This window comes from Hyaena hyaena, unplaced genomic scaffold, assembly GCF_003009895.1.
Source record: "Hyaena hyaena isolate Hyena2069 unplaced genomic scaffold, ASM300989v1 scaffold_38, whole genome shotgun sequence".
NCBI lineage: Eukaryota > Metazoa > Chordata > Mammalia > Carnivora > Hyaenidae > Hyaena > Hyaena hyaena.
Genome location: NW_024080670.1, coordinates 4,800,431 through 4,824,016, shown reverse-complemented (window position 1 = coordinate 4,824,016; position 23,586 = coordinate 4,800,431). Strand labels below are relative to the sequence as shown.

The 23,586-nt window shown below is 48.1% G+C and overlaps 1 protein-coding gene across 2 annotated transcripts in view; it reads left to right on the top strand.

Annotated features, from left to right (window-relative positions):
- GARNL3 (GTPase activating Rap/RanGAP domain like 3) overlaps nt 1–23,586 on the top strand; it is a 152,960-nt gene that overhangs the window by 9,630 nt on the left and 119,744 nt on the right. For both annotated transcript variants that reach the window (XM_039229480.1, XM_039229479.1), the window contains exon 2: nt 8,259–8,429. In XM_039229480.1, coding sequence (XP_039085411.1) covers nt 8,287–8,429 — 143 coding nt within the window. In that variant the 5' untranslated portion in view covers nt 8,259–8,286. The remainder of the gene's footprint in view (nt 1–8,258; nt 8,430–23,586) is intronic.

Here is a 23,586-nt window from a genome sequence, read left to right as displayed (position 1 = left end):
TGGCTTAGTCGGTTAAGCGTCCGACTTTCGCTTAGGTCATGATCTCACGGTTCGTGGGTTTGAGCCCCGCGTCGGGCTCTGTACTGGCTGCCAGCTCAGAGCCTGGAGCCTGTTTCAGTCTGTGACTCCCTCTCTCTCTGACCCTCCCCTGCTTACGCTGTCTCTCTCTCTCCTAGAAATAAATAAATAAATAAACAAATAAACAAATAAATAAAATTTAGGCTTTGAGAGTTAATTGTGAAACTATTGTGACCCTTTTTTTATTTTGGGGAAATCAGTATAAACAGTCCAGAAAATAAGAGAGGGGACGTGATTCTCTCTATTGAATGCTACTGATAGGTCAAACAAGAGGAAGAACTTAGAATTGACTGTTGGGTTTAGCATCATGGGGTCATTGGTGGCCTTTGACAAGAACAGCTTCTTTGGAACGGTGAGAATGAAAGTCATGCTGGCCTGGCTTCAAGAGATCAAGGAAAGGAGGGGCGCCTGGGTGGCTTAGTCGGTTAAGGGTCCGACTTTTGCTTAGGTCACGATCTCGCGGTTTGTGGGTTCGAGCCCCGCGTCCGGCTCTGTGCTGACTGCCAGCTCAGAGCCTGGAGCCTGTTTCAGTCTGTGACTCCCTCTCTCTCTGACCCTCCCCTGCTCACGCTGTCTCTCTCTCTCCTAGAAATAAATAAAAATATTAAAAAAAAAAAAAAAAAAAGAGATCAAGGAAAGGGACTGGAAACTGAGTTCAGTGAGCTCTCCTCCGGCGTGGCGGGGCTATGAGTTGAAAAATGGTTGGTTGGTTTTATTTGGTCTTGAGTTGGATTTTTCTGCTTTTGCTTTTGTTTTATAAAAATGCTTATGTCCGATGGGACTGATCCAGTAAAGAGAAAAAATTTCAGTAGGTGGGGAGGGTGTTTTCCTTCATAAAGAGAAAATTCACAGAAGATACAATAGCTGCCTGCCCAGATTTGAAAGCGTGTCAAAGGAAAAAGGAATCAGGCCCGCTCCACTCTGTGTATGGCCCTGGGCTAGACCTCAAATCACAGTGGGGGTGAGGGATAATAAAACAGTTTGGGCTCAATACATGAAAGTACATTCCAGCAGTCAGTGCGCCCCATGCCAGCATGGCTTGCTTCAAGATGCAGCAAAATTTGTATTACTGGAGATGTTAAAGCATCTATAGGTTTAGACTGGTATTTCCCAACTCTTTTGTGTTTTCAGCACACTTGTGCACCCACCAGGTTTTGGTGGTACACTTGAAAAGATGTTGTTCAGCTGGTCAGGGACGGGGATAGCATAATTGTTACCCCACTCCAGCAGCGACCTGAGAAGCACCTCCGATTAGCGTGCTATTCTTTTGCTTGGCCTTCAGTACCTCTTCGCTGTGTGAGCAGAAGTGCTTAGTGCTCTAAGCATGCTCTCTCTTGTATTCAAAAGGCATAATTTCTACATATTCCAGAAAAGTCCACAGTCTCTTGTGGTTGCCGCTGGAGGTTATACCCACCATCGCGCCCACACAGAAGAAAACCTCGCCCTGCTCTGCACTCTGCACAGGGTCTCAATGAACCATTAAGCTCAAAATCCAGTTCGACAAAACATCCCTTCCGGAGGCCTATCAGGTTAATCATCAGGCCAGTCGTTCGGGAATCGGTTGTGGACAACAGAATTTGCCCTACCTCGTGTAAGCAGAATGAGATTGAATTGTGAAACAGGGAATTGAGTGCTTACAAAGTTGTTGGCAGGGCGGCGGATCGCAGACTCTAGTCTGAGCCCCCAGGAACAGCTCCTAGGCCCCCAGAACCACTGGGCTCTGTCCTGACCAGGAAGGCTGCCATTTATAACAAGAGGCTGATGGGTCAAGAAGCTGCCACCACCTTAGCTAACTCTGGAGCCATGCAACCAACTCTGCTTTGATCCCAAAGCTGCCACTGAGACTTCAGAAAGCTATTGATTCAAGAAGCTGCTGACTCCAGAACCATGACACCTCTGTCATGATCTCCAAAAGCAAGATGGTGCCCTGTATCCTCTTTATGACTCCGCCAGGCTTTGTTCTGAATGAGAGGCTCTCGTGAGTGCATCTGATTCGTGGAACCGGATTCATCTGCAGAACTCTGAACTACAGCGAAGGGTAGGACATTGACGTTTCAGCTTTCTAACTCTTGCGCATCGGAATGGGACCAAAATGGGTACTGAGCAAGTCATTCCACGGTGTCTTCCACAAACAGCATCTTTCTTCAATCACAGCAAAATAAATTAGACACAGGGATCAAAAGTTAGTGGCAAGCCAGTGAAGGTTCCTGTAGAGGTAAAAATGAGAAATCAGGCCTCAGCTAGCTGGCTCAAGTAGACTTGCTGACTATCCACGTCAGTGATTCTAATAGTTTTAGCACAAATGGAAGTGAGGACATGAGCTCCTATCTTGCATCTTATGATGGGAGAGAAAAGTATCTTTAGTGGGGGCTGTCAGCCATTAAGTATTTTCCAGTGTCAGTGCCGTGTATCAGGCCTGGATTGAGGTTTCACAGATGAATCGTCTTTGCTCCATGCACTTGTCACAATGCTCACAAAGTAGCTGCCTGTCAGAGATGTGCAAAGAAATAGAGCAGGTCCCACAGCGGTCTGACTCAAGCCATCAGTGACCTCATTCAGGAACGGCCAAAACAGCCTGACACAGTCTCCCTCTTCCAAGTGAGTATTTCTCTCGTGGTTTTGCGTCCTCATGGTCACCTACTCATTCAGCAAATAGCAAGTACTTCTGTATGCTAGGCACAGGGATACCCCGTGAATAAGACGGGCGGGGCTCCTGTTCTCAGAAAGAGAACATTCTAGTGGAGGGAGGAGACAAGGTACCAGCAAACAAATGCCTAACATTTGGGGACAGAGGGAATCTGCCTTCCCGTGCCCCAAGCTCCGCCTCCCTTGACTGCTGAGCCGGCTTAGACCCCAAAAGCTGACGTTGATTTGAAGAGAGGCAAGAAGAATTTGTGCGTCATTGGGATGGTCTTCAGCCAATAATCAGAGCAAAGATTAATGCGCAAGATCAAGGACGCAAGGGAGTGGGTGTGGCTCGCAGAAGGCTTCCTTCCGGGATGTCTGCGGAAGCTCTGTGATCAGTGCAGCGTGCACCGAGGAGAATATCCGCGCTTAGAAGGAGCCAGAACTGAGACCTTGTTGTCTTTTATGTCATTTTGCTGCCTTTGGGGGTCTGCCTCCCAGCATCAGAGACAGTACCGGTGGCCCAGTGGTGTCCTTCGTGGTCCGTTTCCTGCTGCGTCACCGGGCCTGGCTTCAGCCATTGCAGCTGCTGCCCCCCCCCCCCCCCCCCCCCCCCCCCCCCCCCCGGGACACCCGCCTGAGTTCCGCTCAGTGGCTGCTGTTGCTTACTTGTGGCCATCAGAGAGCTCACTGTGGAGCCGTCCACATGTCTCTTTACTCACATCCCTTAAGACGCACGACACGAACACTCAAGGCACACTGAGGGCTCGGGAGCTACAACCTGAGAGGGGAAGACTGTACCGTTTCTGAGGGCTGCGCGGCATAAAAACCCAGGCACCTGCCGAAGCCCCCCACACGGACATTCGCTCACCGACACCTGTTTTCCTCTCAGGCCCGCCTCCCTCCCAGGAAGCTCAAGGGCGCTGTGAACCTGCCTTTTCCCGGCCACACTTCTAGGCCATTTTACCCTAGAGCCATATGAAGTCTGTCTGTTGTATTATTTGATCTTTTGTTTGGAGAGAGGTCTTGTTTGTTGTTTGTTTGTTTGTTTTTTAGAAAACAAAGGTCTTGCAGGTGTCATCCGATACCTGTTAAAAACCTTCTGTTCTATTCTCTTCAGCTGCCTTTGGCAAACATTTTTTTTCAAAAGTCCTGTGCTGGTTTATTCCTGCCTGTTCGTTTCGGAATTGAAGCAGTTCTTTCCGGGTCTCGGTTTACAGTTAATAACGTGGGCAGATTGACCTCGACTCCCTTCCCTGGTCGTCTGAGCAATGGCGCGTCTTCTCTGTCAGAGCTGGGCCTGGAGGTCTGGCCTGGACGCACCTCAGGAAGCAGGAAGGGGCCAGAGACCGTGGGAATGTGCCATCTGTCTTTCCGCTCTCCTCAGGCTCTTGCTCCCATCTGCCAGCCCCTGCGTGAGCCCGTGGCTGGAATTTCCAGGGCATTCGGCCCCCTCCAAAGAGGGCCTGGGTCAGTGTCATCTCCTGTGACTCACGGGCCTTCTTGTGGTGGACTCCAATGGACTTTGGGCTAATATCTTTCAAGAGGGTCAAATGGCTCCTGAGATAGACCTTTTCCTCTTCAGCCTTTCTTCGGATTAGGCTAGCCCTTCTTAATAGCGTGCTGGGGCAGTGGACATAAAAGAGAGAGAGAGAGAGAGAAGAAACCGCTTCTTCCCAGTCTTGCCCAGGTTTCCGGTCCTCAGTCCTCCAAATCAGGTTTGTCAAGCCTTCAGAACGTTCTGGCTCACCTCCCCCACCTTACATAAGATGGTAGAGCGTGGTGTTCACTTTCAGATTTGTCCACGCATACTGTGTATAGCGGATCTTCAGAGCATGGAGTTTGGCCATTCTCTTATTTCAGGAAGTTTCTTCTATATATTGGGTTATTTTTGCTTACCTCCACGGGTTCCAAGGAATTATGTCAATGCACACTTACTCTGCCACCCTTCCAAGAAGTTCTTCCACCGCTAAATATATTAAAGAGCGAGACCATAAAGATAAAATGTCAGAGGAGATTAAGAGGAACACACATTTTTTTTTTAAATTGGGAAGTTAAGCCTAAAAAAGATAACAAATGAATAAAAGGATTAAAACGAACAGTGATGAGACAGAATTTGAACAGTTAGAAAATGAAGCTGAAGAAGGAGCTGAAAGGTTAAAAAAGCAAAACTTGAAGGGTAGAGTTATGGCAATCGGATACAATTAAATGGTAGGCAAAGTCTAAAAGACCTAGCATTTAAGTAATTTTAAACAAACTTAAAGATTCAAGGGCTAGAGAATCACGTGCTAAGACAATGAAATAATCTATTTAGAGGTTAAAATAAATTAAGAGGTTGCATGGAAGCAGTATATAGGTTTATCTCATTCTGTAATATTCCATATTAAAGAGGTACCCTACGGGGCACCTGACTGGCTCAGTCAGAAGAGTGTGCAACTCTTGATCTCAGGGTTGTGAGTTCGAGCCCCACTTGGGGTATAGACATTACTTAAATAAAACAAACAAACAAACAAAAAAAGATGTACCTGTAGTGATTGATTGACAGAGATGTCTAAGAGTATGTTTAGGTAGAAATGAAGTGCTGGAACATTGCACAGTCTGCATACGTAAATGTCCCACCAAGCTTTGCAGCTAGGTAGAGAAAGGAGCACTATGGATCCACTGCTCTGGTAAGTGGAAGTGGGAAGGCAGTGGAGGTGGGGATGTTGTGGGCCCGGCCAGATACCCGCAGGTCCCCTCACCATTTCTGGGCTCTTCTCTCCTCCCCTCTTCAGTGCGCTGTGGCTCCAATGCCCACACCAGCCTTGACTCTTCCTAGATGCCCTGCCCTAGCTCCTCTGTAACTGCTGTGTGCATTTGTGCCAGGCTCCGCGTACCCGGGGGTTTGCCCCCAACCCCACCCTCGGCCCTCAGCTCCTTGCCTCAGGCAGGATAGCTGAGGTGCTATCTAATATCAAGCGAGCCACATAGGTGACTTTACATTTTCTAGTGGCCACATTAAAATTAATTCTAGTATTATTAGAATCTTATCTTCACGTAATCAATATAGAAGTTGCTAATGAGATGTTCGAAATCCTTTTCTATGAGTATTAACTCTCTGAAATCAGTGTGTTTCATGCCTCCACATCTCACTTTGCCCACATTTCAGTTACTCAGTTGTCCCATGTGGCAAGTGGTGGCCCCTTTGGACAGTCCAGCTCCCCCAGTCTGAAGCTGTCCCCTCAGAGGACTTTGCCTACAAAGGAAACCTCATGGTCCTGCCCTGCTTCCTCCACTCCTTTGTGGGCTTCTTGTAGCAGCACTTTTTTTTTTTAAGTTTATTTTTATTTGGGCGCCTGGGTGGCTTAGTGGGTTAAGCTTTCCGACTTCGGCTCAGGTCATGATCTCAGGTTCTTGAAATCAAGCCCGGCATCAGGCTCTGTGCGGACAGCTCTGGGCCTGGAGCCTGCTTCGAATTCTATGTCTCCCTCTCCCTCTGCCCCTCCCCCACTCATGCTCTGTCTCTCTCAAAAATAAACATTAACATTAAAAAAAAAAGTAAGGTTATTTATATTTATTTTGAGAAAGAGAGCATGAGTGAGGGAGGGGCAGAAAGAAGAGGAGACAGAGTCCCAAGCAGACTTCACACTGTCAGCGCAGAGCCCGACGTGGGATTTGAACTCCCGAACCATGAGATCACGACCTGAGCCCGAAATCAGGAGTCCGATGTTTCACTGACTAAGCCACACAGGTGCCCCCAGGAGCATAATCTTAATAAATGTTTTGCATATAAAGAATTTTTTTTGTAATTTAAAAAATCTAGAGGGTTCAAAAGGAAAGAAAACTTGTGTCTCTCATCCAGAAGCCCTGCTTCATGGTTGGTTGGTTGGTTTGGTTGGTTGGTTGGTTGGTTGGTTGGTTGGTTGGTTTTTAAGGCAGCCATAAATTCTAGGGACCTGGGTCTCAGAAGACTTGAGGGAAGGGGTCCCACTGAATAAAGAACAACTGATAACATCCGAGAACCTATCTTCTTGCCGTTTGTCAGATGCAGAAGGCTTGAGCCTTTGGTGTCTGGCTGGCTGGGGCTGAGATAAATAGCCTAAAGCCATCCGAGGCTAAGATTATCCGGAAGTCTGGCTCAGGTATGCAGCATGTGGCTTCCCAGGGCCAGGAAGCCACAGCGGGGGAAGCTGGGTCATCGCTCACAAAGGAGGATGCCAGGGGGACCTGGCAACACTGGACTTTTTTTCTTTTTTAACACGCCTGCAGCCTCGCCGGTACCGCTGTAGCAGCTTGCGAGTGGGCAGCGCCTGTCTGGCTCCACACAGCCAGGCTGTATAGACGCCCTTCTCCTGGCATCCAGTTCCGCAGCAGGAGGGTGGCTCCGCACAGATGCCTCTTCCTCGCCAATGCTGCTGCTGGAGCCGGCAGGCCCTCTGTGTTCCACCTTGTCACGGTCTTTATGAAGAAGGCATTATGAAGAGTCCTTTTGGCCAAAGTGTCAACTCAGATGGCTTTTTATTTCTACCTTTGCATTTCTGAGTAATTGGTTTCTGTTGGCTTATTTGTCGGTCACTGGAAATCGGAATGAGTGAAGAAGGCTACTAATTGGCTCCGAAAAGAATGCCAGTCGGGAGCAGAGATGCCTCCATTTCCCTAACAAAGCTGCTCCTTCATCCCAAAACTACCTTTCCCACTTTCCTCACTGTGTCATCAAAGAAAGGAGCCAGGCTGGGAGCAGGAACCCATTTCTCAATTTATTCTTGTGCGGAAGTTGATTCAACAGGCTTTTGCTGCCCACGTACTGTATATGCCTTTAGTCTTGAAGTGTGGTCCTGTTGATCTACACTGCTCTTGCTGGTATGGGCCCCTTTAGTGGCTTTTCTTGCATATTTTAATTGGAAATGAGGAGAGAAGACCCAAGCACTCCTGGACGCACAGAGTGATGGCCAGGAGGTCCCTCTGCTAGTGACTGCTTCCCCAGAAGCACTCTAGACAGAGCTTTCTCTTCCTGAATGAAGGTGGCCTTTTTCTTTTTTCTTTTTCAAAGCTTATTTTGAGAGCGAGTGTGCACACAAGCGGGGCAGGGGCAGAGAGAGAGAGAATCGCAAGAGAATCCCAGCATGGGGCTCCATCCCACAAACCACTAGACCAGGACCCGAGGCAAAACCAAGAGTCAGATGCTTAACCGACTGAGCCACCCGGGCACCCCAAATGTTGCCTTTTCTAAATGAGTTGGTGACAACTTGAGTGCTCACTGGTCCTCCTTTTACCTCAGACCCCACTGGCTCTTGGCACAGCGGATGACTTCGCTCAGTACTGAGAGATGTGACAGAATGCACGGGTCCTGGGACATGCGCCTTCTTCTCCCACGGTGCGCCCGGGCATTGCCTCCACGCGGCGAGAGGGCGCTGCTCTCTGGGTGGGGCACCTGGGTCGTGCAAGTGCCTTGGCTTTGCCCCCCCTCCCCCAGCTTCCTAACGGGGCTGGCCTCTAGGTGAGAGGGTCAGAGTAGGCCAGTGATCAGCCTGCCATTCCTCTGCTCTCAGTGCCTTTCCCAACCCCTTCTGCTTCAGCTCGGCACCCCAGCCTCCAGGCCCACCGATGGATCCGCTGACCAAGGGGTCCTGTGGGAGTCAGATGGCACAGACTCTTCTATGGAAAGCCAAGTCCTCTCTCTCCTTTGGCATACCGCCTCTTCAGATGTGGCCAACAAAAGACCCCGAAGTAGAGTCCCAGGTCAACCTGTAAGTAAGTAAAAGAAACATCATCTGTTTGGGCTCGGGCTCATGTGCACACTAACCTGAAATCCTTTGATGCACAGGAAAAAATACTCTTTACCTTTGGGGGGAGAATAGGGAGGGAGTGGGGAGTGGATGTTTGGTTGGGAGATTTCATTTCTGTTCGTAATGATGCCTTACTAGTGTATTGTTTATTTACCTAGCACTGCTCACTGAGTGCCCGCTCTGGCCAGGCCCTGTGTCAGGCATGGTGAGCAAAATAGATTCAGTTCCTGTCTTTCAGGGATTTGCAGCTTTTGGGACAGATAGCCAGGAATCAAGTAATCACACAAATAGATACTAACACATGGTGACAAGTGCGATAACATGTGTTGCCTTGATTCAACAAACAGTTACAGAATGCCTTCTGTGTGCCAGCAGCGTCCTGGGATATAAGAATAAGGCAATTTCCTTACCCTTGAATCCAAGGGAGGAAGAATCCGATATTACTCAGAAATGATAATAAGTATACTCTAACTAATATGTTAGTAGACTCGCATCCCAGAGGGTGGTAACTGGGTTTTCCTGTTTACTCCTGACTCCCCCGGGCTTTGTTATGATCTACCAAATATACGTGTTGGATGAATGAATAAGTGAATGGAGAAAATATGAGACAGGGTGCTTGGTTCCTCAGGGGAATCAGAGGCACCGAGGTACAACACTGTGATTGACTTAAAAACAAACCGTATGCCTCATCAATTCAGTATGACAAATATTTGTCAATATGTACTAGAGCCAGGGCTTTTGTGAAAGCTCATGCCAATTCCTAGCTGGGGGCAGGGATCAGAATCACCTGCGGCAGGTAAACAATTTTTGCCTGAGCCCCACCCCAGAGATTCTGATTCTGTGGCTCTGGAATAGGCGAAAGAGAACTCTTCTTTCTCTGTTCATGCTCATAGAACTTACCCCCTACCCGAGGAGACAGACAAGTAACCAAATAGCTCCAGGCTTGTTTGAAAAGAACCATGTATTAAAGTGCTTTAGGAGTATGTTCTCCGCTGGGGCACAGGGAAGAAAAGGGGCAGCAGTTGAGATCAGGCTGGTAAGATGAGGGCAGGAATGGTTCGGGGGGGGGTCCTCTTTAAACAGGAGAGACTACAGAGCAAAGGCTCGGATCCATGAAAAGTATGTTCCCACAGTGTTGACAGGGGCCAAAGCAGTGGTTCTTAAGGCTGACTGCACATGAGAATCAACCCCCAGGAGCTTTAAAAACAAGGAAGCCTGTGCCCATTCCTCCAAGATTCTGAGATCTAGGGTAGGACACAAATACCAACACTTTATGAAGCTCTCCAGGTGACTCTCCTATGTGGCAAAGGCTGAGAAACACTGCTTTTACAAAAGCGACCACATGTAATCAAATAAATACAAAATAGTTATGAAGCAGCTTATGTGCCTAGCTAAGGGGTCTGAACTTTATTTTATTAAAAAAATGTTTTTTAATGTTTATTCATTTTGGAGAGAGAGAGAGACAGAACACGAGCGGAAGAGGGGCACAGGCAGAGAGGGAGACACAGAATCAGAAACAGGCTCCAGGCTCCGAGCTGCCAGCACAGAGATGACACGGGGCTGGAACGTGGGAACGGTGAGATCATGACCTGAGCCGAAGTGGGAAGCTTAACCAACTGAGCCACCCAGGCGCCCCTGAACTTTATGTCTTAGGCAGTTGGGGAGGGAGCCTTCGATACCTTTTATGATCTTAAGAGATAATGCAGTGTAAAAAGTACAAGGTTCACACCGCTTAGAAAAATTCATGATTGCTAGTTCTGTGGTGGATTCTTCACGGAAACCAGGGCAGATCTGGAGTCACCGCGGGCTCTTCAGAGCGACCACCACACCTTCCATAAATGGCCCCTTAATGAGACTATGAGAACTGAATCTGAAACGGAAATCAAAAATTTCAGTAAACACTGAATTATCAGAGAAAATGATCCTGTTGCTGGGAAGGTAGACCCTCCATCTGCCGAAGGTGCGGTGGAGAAAAAGGCAGCTCACTGGCTTCAAGAGAGCTCAGGGCAGAGCCCTGGCACCCAGGGGCGCGCCCAGCTCCGCCTCTTATCTAGACTACAAGCCCCACAGTGCTCCGCGCGCATGACGCAAAGGGGCGGGCAAGAGTGCAAGAGAGCCTGTGAGGCGCAAGAGAAGCACCCACTATTGGCACCTGGAGTGCCCTATTGGTGAGTTATCTGGTTAAGGGTGGGACCAAGACCTGGTGATTGGCAGCTGCATTGCTGGCCAGGCTGCCGCCAGGAGAGGGTGAACAGGAGTCCCGTGAAGGACTGGACCCCAGACTCAGAGGCAGGACTTGCAACTCATCTACCGGGAACCAGATGTTGGGTTCTCTGGAAAACGGGCCGGAAAGATGTGTAAAAATGTGCCTTTGAGAACCTCTGCCTCTCTGTGGGCCGCTCATTCATGCAACACGAATTATTGATGACCTGTGTGTACCAGGCACGTGTGCCAAGATCATCCCGTCCAAGTACTAACCAGGCCCGACCCTGCTTAGCTTCCGAGATCAGACAGATCAGGCACGTTCGGGGTGGTATGGGTGTAGACAGGTGTGCAAACACCCTAAATGCATTTTCTCCTATGGTCTTTACGAAAAACCCATGAGGTAGCTATTGTTAACTGCATTTTACAGATAAGGGAGCTGAAGCCCAGAAGGGTTAAGAGACAGCTCCAGGACACACAGCTTGTGACAAGGCAGGGATTTGAACCTAGGTTTGCCTAGCTCCAGTGCCCATCTCCTAACCTCAGGGTGCTCAGCCATGCAGTCAGCAGCAAAGTACTTACGGAATGCCCCATGCTCTGGCGTCTTGATATATATGAATATATATGTACACATATTCAAATGAGGAATATAACAGTACCTTACTGGACACCAATCTGGACATATTCTGATGTCAAAGAGTTCACTGAGTACCTGTGTTCTGTGCTGGGCCCTTTGCCAGCCACTGGATTGCAAAGAAAGCCTCTCCTTCCAGATGAAGGGGGCTGAGGAAAGTGCTGTTCCCTAGGGCAGTTCAAGGAGATCTCCCAGCGGAGGGAATACTTGAAGGGTGAGAACTTTGCCAGGCAGAGGTGGGAGAGGCCTCCCCAGACAGAGCTGACCACATGTGCAAAGTCCAGCAGCATTAAAGCACTCTGGGTGTCTGGAGTGGGGGAGGGGAGGGGGCAGCAATGAACAGTCTTGTTTGGCCAGTGCTTCTTGAGGAGTGGCTGGTGGTGAGCCTGGGGAAATAGGTAGAAGCCTACTTTCCCACTGGGGAGTGGCAAGGCTTAACCACGCACTAAGAAGTTTGGTCTTGAGTCCCTAAGATGGGTCACAGCATGATCAGATCTGCCTGTTGGAAAAACAGCTGGTGTTGGTGGGCAGTGAGGTTGCAGTAGAGTGAGGCTGGTGACGTGGGGCCCTATTAGAGTGGCCAGGGAGGTTGATAGAGAGTTCTAATGAGTGGCAGGAACCATGGGATTGATTTGAGCAATATTGGAGAAGAAGACTAGAGTGGTATATGTGTGTGGGGGGGGTAGGGGTCAGTGAGTGACCCTTCGAGTTTTGACTCAGGCCACCGTGTGGTTGGTCTTGCCATTATTACGAGGACCCTGAGATGACACAGTGCAAAGTCCAAGACAGAACAAGACAAGCATCATTAGATAATGTCTTCAGTACCGAAGAGGGGTACAGTTACATCTCTGAGGGCAGGAGGTACTTAGGAAAGTCTTCTCAGAGAGAGTAATATGAAGTGGACCTGGAAAAAAGAGAACTTTCCTTCCTTCTCTTTTTCTTAAGTAAATCTGAATAGGTAGAGAATGGGGAGGAGGATATTTTAGATGGCCAGACCTTGGGTTGCCTCTTATATGCTACAGTAGTAAGAAGTCTGGAAAGTCAGATTGGGGGCCATATCATGAAAGATTTTGTACTTAACCCCTGGGCCATTGGGAGACTCTGAATGGTGTTTGAGATGCGCAAATGGTGGTTGGAGCCCCACTTTGGCAGAGTTAATTTCACAGCTACGTACAGCAGTGAAGCCAAGAGCCAGGTAAGATATGGATTAGGATGTGCCTTCTTGGTTGTAAATTACGTAAATCCCACCCGAATTAGTCTAGGCCAAAAAAGGAGAACACTTGGGTTCATGTAACCAAACTAAGGAAAGGGACAGATCTGGCTTCGGGGATGGCTGGAGCCAAGGACTCAAATGCTGCCAAGTCAGTCCATCTCTCTGTTACTCCTCACAGCCTCACAATTCTTAGCCCCGCTTCTCTGTGCCTGTTGGCCTCATTCTCTCCTACTGTCTGTGAGTTGTCACCAGGCAGTGTGGTCTCAGGCAGCACACAGCTTAAGAGGAAAGATCTTTCCCATTCGTGAGAAGAACGCTGGGGAAGGACTGTAGTTGCCCAGCCTGGGCCACACGTCCATGTCTGGTTTCGGGGGTGAGTGTGCTTCCAGGGGGAAGTGAAGGTAGTCCTGGCCTGCCCCGGTGAGCAGAGCAGCCTTAGAGAAGAAAGGGAGTGGTCTGCCGGTAGGAGCACAGGATTCAAATGGGTCACAGAAGCCAGTGGAGACGTTTCCAAACATAGAGGGCTCTGTGACTGATCACAAAAATAACTTCGGAAGTTTTTACAAAAAATGTGGCTCATGGAACTTATTTAATTGGGATCCCTAGTACTGGGTGGCGCTCAGGCAGCTGACTTAACGTGTCAGATGCAACCAAAAGTTTGCAGATCCACCTGCAGTCGGACAGCTGAATGTGATGATTGGGAAGCGGGGAGCACCTTTAAGAATAACACACTTTCGGGGGCACCTGGGTGGCTTAGTCAGTTAAGCGTCCGACTTTCGCTTAGGTCATGATCTCGCGGTTTGTGGGTTCGAGCCCCGCGTCGGGCTCTGTGCTGACTGCCAGCTCAGAGCCTGGAGCCTGCTTCAGATTCTGTGTCTCCCTCTCTCTCTGACCCTCCCCTGCTTGCGCTGTCTCTCTCTCTCCTAGAAATAAATAAAACATTAAAAAAAAATTAAAAAAAAAAAAAAAAGAATAACACACTTTCGGCCGGGAAGGGAGGGCAGGAGGCAGATTGCAAGATTCTGCAATCCCTGCTTCTCTGAACTCGTAACCTTGTTTTAGGACAATTGCCAACCCTAAATGAGGTAAAATTTCTCTTCCTAGACCTGTTTTAGCTCAGTACCTTAGGGGAAAACCAAGGAAAGCTATTAGAAAGATGGTTATTCAGGGCCGTTCTGCCTTAAAAGGATGTCAGCCAGAAGGGGAGGGAAAAAAGTTTTGAAGAGTTTTTAATCCCCTTTGAATTATCTGCTAATTCTCTTTTGCAACCAGCCTTTCCTAGGATTCATTACAATATACTACCAAAAAACTGGGTTTCTTATCATGTGTAATTCCAATTCCATCTCCCTGGCAGTGATTTTCTTTTTGATCTTTTGCGGAAAGTCACCATGTATTTGAGAGTTTGTTTTCAAGTCTTTATACAAATATTTTAGGCAGTTCTGTACTTAGACATTTTTTAAAAGGTTTATTTATTTATTTTGAGAGAGAGAGAGAGAGCGCCTGTGAGCAGAGCAGGGAGAGAGAGAGAGAGAGAAGTGAAAGAGAGAGAGAGAGAGAGAATCCCAAGCAGGCTCTGTGCTGTCAGTGCAGAGCCCAACGTGGGGCTCGATCCCATGAACCGTGAGATCATGACCTGAGCTGAAACCCAGAGTGGGGTACGTAACCAGCTGTGCCACCCAGGTGCCCCTGTACTTAGTCATTTTTTACAACAGCTTCCAAAAGCTTTGAAAGACTCAGTTTGTTCCTGAATGAAGGGCCACGTAAATTTAAAACAGTGCGAGAAAGTAAGCTTTTTGGTTTGCTTTCTGGGGAAATTCTATTCCCCGTCTTCGTGTTTCCCTGGGGACACTTTGGCTCTGCTCCCATGGAGAGAAGAGGCTGGACCACTAGCTTGTCCCTTCTTCCTTCCCCCTCTGGCTTTTGGGAGGCGGTTGCCCGCAGGTCTTGGGTGTTAGCTCCTCTCCTGTTTCCATTTCGAAAAGCACACCTTAGTCCTCCCGGAGCAGGCGTGCCAGGCCCTCTGCCTCGGTCTCCCCTGTTCAAGCTCGCCAGCCCGGGGACAGCCATTCTGCTGGCAGCCATCGGGCACGTGTCCCACAAGCGGCCCGTTCCCAGGTCTAAACTGGAGGGACAAGGAGATAATAGGAAGCCCACCGGGCTGGCAGGCTCACCCACGTTTGCCAGTGAGACTCTGACAGTAAGGAAGCTGATATTTTGATTTTCATTTGCCCGACGCCTGTAGCTGATTCTTAACCGACTCCGAACACAGCGCTCTGGTTTACCGATGAGCCGCTGCAGCCCCCACGATGGTGAGTCAGGCAAGGATTTGTGTGGGTCTGGCTAGGAGATCGAGGGTCTGGTTTGGCCGAGGGTCTGGTTTGGCTGGCTGGCTTTTGGACTCTTGTTCCTCCCTGTCTTAGCGGAACGTGTAGCACATAGAAGGTGCTCACTAAATATTTGTTGGTGTAACATGAAGGGCGACAGAGCCGAGGTGCCAGCTAGGAGGCTTCTGTCTGCAGTGATGAGGGTCCGAGCTAACACAGGGAATGTGGAAATAGAGAGGAGAGGAGGGGCGAGGGACCGAAAGATGTTCTGGAATTTTGTGCATGCCCACAGGTGCAGACTGGCACATACAGGCCTGTGCGCCGCCACGGGGTTCGCAGTAGCGAGCATCGGAAAACCAGTACCTGGGGAAGGGGTTAAATAAAACACGATGCAGCCACTCATCGGAATACTTTGTGGCCATAAGAAAGAACACGGGAGCTTTTGTGGGTACTGATTTGGAAGGATCACCAAGGTACGGTAAATAAAACACTAACCAAAAACAACGCAGAATTGAATGTGGCCTGCTACCGTTTGTGTGAAAAAAAGGGAAGAGGGAACCTGTGTTTTTCTTTGTCGAGGGCTAAGTGTCTCTGGGAGGTATGTGAGAGTTTCCAAATGGAGGGCTGAAGGGGCAGGAGAGAGAAGCTTCGAGGTAATATTTGAAGGCACAGGAGCAGTGAGGTCCCCAGGGAGGGAGGTGGCCTGAATAGAAAGGAGAGGAAGGTGGATCTTCACCATCCAGGCTAGGGGGGAGCTAAAGACCATGTTGCTGCTTCGTGATGGAGCAATCCTGGTTTCGCTCTGCCCAGGACATCCTGGCCCTTCCCCGGGGGGAACAGAGGCCACCTGTGCCCTACTCCACGGAGCTCGCCATCCCCCAGGGCAATAACTGCTAAAAAGCAATCATGTTTCCTCAAGGAGGTTATGCCATTGCCAAGAACTGGATTCCTTTGACTATTCGAATTTTCTATTCTTTTAAATTTTATAGTCCTCAAGGGCTGGCAACCCATTTTTGGTGCTCACCTGCTCTCAAAGTACAGTACAGAATGCTGTAAGGACACACTATAAATAGCGACGAGGTAGTATTACCCTTTTTAATCATTGCTCTTACGGGGCAAAAGGAAATAGTTTAGGCTGCCCTGCCCTAAATTCCCCGAGCTTACACTCATTTTAATAAGGCCCGCTTTGGCCTCGGAAGCACTTGTTTGCACTTGGCTCTCCTGATAGCTTCTATAGTAATGATCGTTCTTATTAAGATACTTTGCCTCCTACATTTCTGAAAGTTCGGTTTATCTATTACTTTGCTTTCTTTAAAGCTCTTTCTCACCCCTGGATTCACAGTCTCGTCTTCTTACACTATCTCAGAATCAGAGTAACTTAACGAAGTCAACATTTTAGGAAACCTTTCAAAAATACGGTCCGACCTTAAAAGCCCAGAGTAAGCTGCCTTTCTTCCGCCACATGGTCTGAGCATGCCTGCAGGAGAACGGAGCACAGATAAGCATGGAGTGGATCTAAATTGGTCCAGAAAATTAGAAGGACAGCACAGAGATCATTTAAAATGTAGCCTGGGCCTCGCCCCTCCCCTCTCCTAGGTCATCTCAAGGTAAAATTCAGTCAGTTCCACGGCATTTATTTCTATGCTTGAGACTAAGAATTCTTCACATATGGGCTATTGGCTATGAAGGGGGATCCGAATATGCCATCCCAAAATATGCTTCTTTGGCATAAAGATTATGTTGAGCTAAAGGCAGTGGAGAAAAAATCGCCCTCCCCCTAGCTGCTCAAGAGCAGGATATAAATTTCCCTTTGTAAAGGTGCTACCTTCTGTCTCCCATACCCAGAGGAAGAGAATGACCCTCATACCAGAGTCAGAGAAGGCACCGAGACGAGTCGGCATAAATGAGCCTTTCTCAGTAACTTATATCTGCCACTAGTTTTCCCCGTGTATCTACCGTACCATGACTTACCACTCCTAGACGCCTCAAATTCTCTTTTTGTCCAGTCACTTCTCCACAATTTCTTGCCCTCTGTTAAAAGGGTATATAAGCCCCCAAGTCTAACTGCTTCTTTGGGTTTTCTCCTCCATGGAGACCTTGTGCACGTAAAATCGAAAAGCCTTGTCTCCTACTAAAATGTCTTTTTGTTTGCTTAATTCCTAGGCTTCCATTATGGAACCTAAGAGAGTAGAGGGAAAATTTTTCCCTCCCAACAGCTATGTCCCTAAAGTGGGAAGATTTTGGATTGTAACAAATTACAGCTACTACACGGAGATTTTTTTCTTCGTGGCGTTCTTCAGGCATACATCTTCCTCATGAGAGGCGTGGAGTGCAACCTCTGTTTATTCACATAGTCATTGTGCTCAAACTAGACCTCATGTCAAGTGCTTCTTCATGTGTGTTTTGTAATAAATTTAACAGCCCTATGAAGAAGGTACCCTGGTTATCTATGTTGGTTGAATTGATTCATTAATCAAGCCCCATTTTACAGTTTGAGGAACTGAGGACTCATGAAGGAGTGATCAAGCAGTGAATTAAGGGTGGGCTAGACAGAGCTAAGTAAATATCAGGCCGTGCTTATGCACATATAATTTCTCTGTACATACAGATATGTACTTTTTTATTTTTGAGAGACAGAGAGACAGAGATAGCATGCGTGGGAGAGGGGCAGAAAAATCGAGAGAGAGAGAGAGAGAGAGAGAGAATCCTAAGCAGGCTCCACACTGTCAGCACAGAGCCCGAGGCACGGCTTGAACCCACAAAACCATGAAATTGTGACCTGAGCCGAAACCAAGAGTCAGATGCTTAACTGACTGAGCCACCCTGGTGCCCCCATGTAGACATATATTTAAGTTCAGGGTCAGGGTTCTATATTCTCCTCTGTATGACCTTTTTAAAGAATTTTTTGTGCTATAATTTACATGTAATAAGCGGCAAGGACCTTAGGTATACAGTGGGATTAGTCTGGCACTTGCACCTTGTCCACTTTGTAATGTCACAGTGCCCGTCACTTGCACTTGGTTGTATTACCTGCCTATTAAAAGACACCAGGCCCCAGGCATAGAGACGCGAACCTTATGAATAACAGCTAGCGTGAGGTCACAATTCTTGCATCGTGATGGCTCCCATAGTGTTCGCTTTGTTTGCTCATGTTATTGGCGTCGTATTCATCTCTGATATGAATTTTCTGATATTAACCTGAGGCAACACATACACTATTTTCATGTCTGACTCAAAACAAATTTCCTGAATCTGCTGGCCAGTGGAGCTCACTTCCAGCAGCAGCTGATAGTGGGATTGAGAACACTTGGGGGGTGCTCTCCAGGCCCGACCCTAGAGAAAGTCATGAAGCAGCCTGTGCTTTCCCTACCCAGGCTAGCTCACCCCACTCTCCCGCCTTACTCCTGGCCCCAGTAAAGAAGAAAAGCCCCAGGGGACATGAGGGCTCTCTTCAGATATCTGACAGGCTTGCCTACAGAAGTGATCTTAGCTTGGTTTTGTTTGTTTCTTTTCCCAAATCTTTTTTAATGTTTTTATTCATTTTTTAGATACAGAGAGAATGCAAGCAAGGGAGGGGCAGAGAGGAGACACAGAATCCGAAGCGGGCTCCAGGCTCTGAGCTGTCAGCACAGAGCCAGATGGCAGGGCTTGAACTCATGAGCCATGAGATCATGACCTGAGCTGAAGTCAGGCGCTTAACCAACTGAGCCACCCAAGTGCCTCATCTTACTTGTTTCATATGGCCCCAAAGGGTGAACTGGCATGTTTTCTTCCTTCCTTCCTTCCTTCCTTCCTTCCTTCCTTCCTTCCTTCCTTCCTTCCGTCTGTCCGTCCGTCCGTCCGTCCTTCCTTCCTTCCTTCCATTCATTCATTCATCATTCAGCACAACCCCAGTAAGAGCTGACTCCGTGCCAAGTATTATGTTAGGTGCTAAGGATTTTACACTGAGCAAAACCAAGGAAAATTCTGCCAGCGTAAGGTTTATATTCTAGTGGGAGAGGCAGATGTTAATCTAACCCCTTTTTGGAATTTCTAGACTGGGAACAGGGGTGAGTCAGGAAGAAGGAAGAGTTTAGAGAGAGCATTCTAGGTCCAAAGATAAGCTAAGAAGGCGCTCATGACCTGAAGGAAAAGGAAGAGAGGCAGAGTGTTTGAAGTGCTGAGTTGAGGGGAGGGCAGACCTCACAGTGGCCGGGGGTGTGTGGCGGGTATAATAGTAAAGAATTTAAGGAAAAATGGAAGGGTGAAGATGTAGGACCAGCTAATGGAAAATTGGATGTGATGGACGTCAGTTCACTTCAGAAGAAAACTGTTTAAATAGCCAGAATGGAGGGCCTTGGAGCACATTGTGTTTGTGATCACTAATGGTGTGTAAGTACACACAAGTATGTGGAAGAGAATATACAATTACAAATGACAGGCTGGACCCCAGATGGAAGTCTCTGGAGCCGAAAGTCTCTGGAAGTCGCTTCCATCCTGAGATCATATGATGAAGAGACAGGGAGATTGGCTAGGCTGTTGTAGGCCTCTGAGCTTCAGACAATGAGGACCCGTCAGACAGAGAGACAGGGCTGGCTGAGGATGGGAGGTGGTCACTGGCAATGTTCGAGGGCTGACTGTAGATCTTGGGAAAGAGCAGTCAACAGTGCTTTGCTCCATGTCTTCGAGAGGGTGAAAATAATCGAGCACTGGAGGAAGTGAGAAGCCACATTCCTGGATCAGCTTTGCCAAACCCACACTGACCTGCTGGCGCTCCGGGGAGAAGTAGGAAGGGTAACCGAGCGCACAGGAAGCCGGGAGGTGTAAGTTTGGGACTTGTCAGTAGTACTGACGCCATAGGATGGAGAAGTCCTTCAAAGCTAAGACTTTGGCGGGGTTAGTAGTGGGGAGAAAGACTGAGCCAGTGAAAGAGACAGATTAGATGGTTCCATGGAGTTTGGGAGAGGAGACGCCTTTCGTCGGCTTCCAATGGGTAGAAAATGGGTCTGCCAGCGCTTCTCAGAGTCACCTTTGGGACTTCCTTTGGTTAAAAAGCCAGGTGCTCAGATCCCACCCCTAAAGATTCTGATCCAAGAAGTTTGGGGCAGGGACTATATATTCTATAGATAAAGTTTAGATAAATATTTTTTAATTTTTAAAAATTTTATTTATTTTGAGAGACAGCACAGTTGGGGGAGGGGCAGAGAGAGAAGGAGAGAGAGAATTCCAAGCAGGCTCCAAGCCGCCAGTGCAGAGCCTGATGCAGGACTCAATCTCACAAACTGTGAGATCATGACCTGAGCCAAAACCAAGAGTTGGACACTTAACCAACTGAGCCACCCAGGCGCCCCTAAATGAAAAATTTTTTAAGAAAATCAAGCCTTTTGCAGGGGACAACAACAGATTATCTTTTTTTCCTACTTTTTTTTTAATATATAACTTTTTTTTTATTTTGAGAGAGAGAGCGCACATGTGCAGGGGCTGAGAGAGAGCAAGAGAGAGAGAGAGAGAGAGAGAGAGAGAGAGAGAGAATCCCAACCAGGCTCCACACTGTCAGCACAGAGCTCCATGTGGGGCTCAGACCCACAAACTGTGACATCATGAACTGAGCCAAAATCAAGAGCTGGAGCTTAACCAACTGAGCCTCCCAGCTGCCCGGGCTGGAGACTATCTTTATGACGTGTGGTCGTGAAGGATTTCTTAAGTCAGGAAAACAAAGACCGGAAAGGAAAAGATTGAACATGTTTACGGTAGAATTTTTAAATTTATTTTTTTTAATGTTTGTTTATTTTTGAGAGAGACAGAGACAGAGCATGAGCCGGGGAGAGGCAGAGAGAGAGGGAGACACAGAGTCAGAAGCAGACTCCAAGTTGTCAGCCCAGAGCTCGATGTGGGACTCAAACTCAGTTACCATGAGGTCATGACCTGAGCCAAAGTCAAACACTTAACTGACTGAGCCACCAAGGCAGCCCTGTTTCTTTAGTTTTGCGAGAGGGAGTGCACACAAGCAGAGGAGGGGAGAGACAGAGGATCCAAAGCAGGCTCTGTGCTGACAGCAGAGAGCCTGATGTGGGCTTGAACTCACAAATCAGCATGGCCTGAGCCGAAGCGGGATGCTGCTTAACTGACTGAGCCACCTGGATGCCCCGTAGAATTTTTAAATTTCTGCATGGTAAAAGATACCAGGAGCAAATTTTTGAAAGGAAAACCACTGTTGTTTTAAAAAAGATTTCTGTGATTTTTTTTTTTAGCCATAAAGTGTTGGTGTTCACAGTATACAAATAATTCTTAGAAATCAATTAGGAAAAGACCCACAACCTACAGAAGGGGAGTGGGCAAAGCATCAGAATATGCACACCCTAGAAACGGTAGCCCATATGGCTAATAAGCAAAGGAAAACCCGCTCTTGTGTTACCAGGCGAGTGCAGATTGAAACCACACCCCAGCAAGCCCCCTCCATGTCCTTCAGACTGACCAAAACCCATTTCTGCCAACATCAAGTGTTAACGAGGATGCGGAGCGCCCACAACGCACACGCCACGGTTGGGAAGGGAAAATGCTGCCCTCACTTTGGAAAGCAAGTTTGTGATGTGCAGAAAAAATAAACAGGCTCCTATGTCCCAGCAGTTCCCCCTCCCAGGTATGTAATCTAGGGACATGATTACCATTGTCATGAAGGAGAGTTGTAGAAGGATGTTCTTTGCAGTGTTGCTTGGAAACTGGAAACAACTGGGCCCCCGCGGGGGGCTCAGTCGGTTGAATGTCTGACTTCAACTCGGGTCATGATCTCACACTTGTGAGTTCAAGCCCCACGGCGGGCTCTGTGCCGACAGCTCAGAGCCTGGAACCTGCTTCGGCTTCTGTCTCCCTCTCCCTCTGCCCCTCCCCCACTCACAGTCTGTAGGTAGTGCTACTGTAAAAAATAGGACCCGGAAGTGTAAATCAAATTATTTAGTGATCGTTTCAGGGGAAGGAGCGAGGGCAGTAGGATCAAAGAGAGGTACCCCGGTGTTTCAGGTCTGTCTGTAATGTTCACTGTCTTATCTGTTTTTCTGTGTCTTGAAATATTTCATCATGAAACAAATTAGAGGGGAAAAAAATCCAGATGATTCTGATAGACAGCTAAGTTTGAGAAGCAAGATCTGGAATCGGTGCTTCGCAGATTTCAGTGTGTATATGAATCCTCAGGGGATCTTGTTAAAATGCAATTCTGATTCATTAGGCCTGGGGTAGGGCCTGAGAGTGTGCATTTCTAACCAGCTCGGGCATAGGGGACCACACTATTCTGAGCCGCAAGCATCAGAATGCCCTGGGTGTTCTTTGGGATTCTTGCCACATAGGGGACTGTTCAGAAGCACCCACCCTGGACAGCATGTGTCCCTTCGGGACCTGGGCGCAGCTGGAGGCAGATCTGTACGCCTCAGTGGAAAAACTTTGAGGACCTGCCAACACAGACCTTGGAGAGTTTCCCCAAAGAAATAAAATCTGCAGGTGATCAAGGGAGGTATGCAGCAATGTATGTCGTCTGCTGGTTTTCTTTCTCCTTAAAGAAATTTCTGTTTGACACTTGGTGGTCATACCTGTATAGGTCTCCTGTGGAGAAGTGATACTCTCAGCGGGAAGGCCCTCCAGTCATGACCTTATAGGAAAGGAGGACTCAGGTCACTGAAGAGTGGGGAAGGGAGCGAGCAGGTGCACAAACATTACACTCACAGGAATCATTTTGTGGGCAGTGGTCCCCAGCGGTCTGGATGGCCAGTCTGGTGCTGAGGAGAGCACAACAGACCTCCCAGGCTTCTGCTCCGGGACCCCTGCTCCCGAAGTTTGCACATGCTTCTCATGAGGGCATAACGAGAGGCTGTTTTACAAGTTACCGTATTTGCTAGACCCAGATGTGCTTTTCTTGCACAATAGTTTTGTTCCCATGAAGCCCTGTGTACTTGAGCATTGCCCGCTGAACTATAAGCGCTGTGAGGCTGGGGACCGCACATCTCAGGCTTAGTGCCTGGCTCCCTACCTGCTATCTCATAAGTGCTCAGTAGCTGTTTACTGAATAAGTGAAAGAATTTTGACTCAGATACAGTTGGGCTTTTTAAAATTTTTTTTAATTTATTTATTTTTGAGAGAGAGAGAGAGACAGAGCACGAGCAGGGGAGGGGCAGAGAGAGAGAGGAATAAATAGAATCCGAAGCAGGCTTCAGGCTCTGAGCTGTCAGCTCAGAGCCCAGTGTGGGGCTCAAACCCACAAACCGCGAGACCATGACCCGAGCCAAAGTCAGACGCTTAACCAACTGAGCCACCCAGGCGCCCATCAGATAAGTTTTTTTTAATGAAACTTTTTGCTTTTGAGAGAATCATAGAGTCACATGAAGTTGTAAGAAATAACACAGAGAGGGACACCTGGCAGGCTCAGTCAGTACAGCGCATATGACTCTTGATCTCAGGATTGTGAGTTCAAGCCCCAAGCTGGAACTTAGGAGGAAAAAAAAAAAAGAAAGAACAGAGAGAGATCCCGTGTGCCCTTTACCCAGCCCTTCCCCACCAAGGTAGCATCTTGCATCACTGTTGTACAGAGTATTACAACCAGAAAGTTGCCATGGATCCAGTCTGCCAGTTGTACCTGTTGTACATGCAGTTGTGTAATACGGCTGGGTCTCATTACCCACCACCACAGGCAAGCCACAAAGAGGCTTCATCACCCCAGGGTGCCTCGTGTAGCCCTTTATAACCATGCCCACCTCCCTATAACCTTGCCATTTCGAGAAT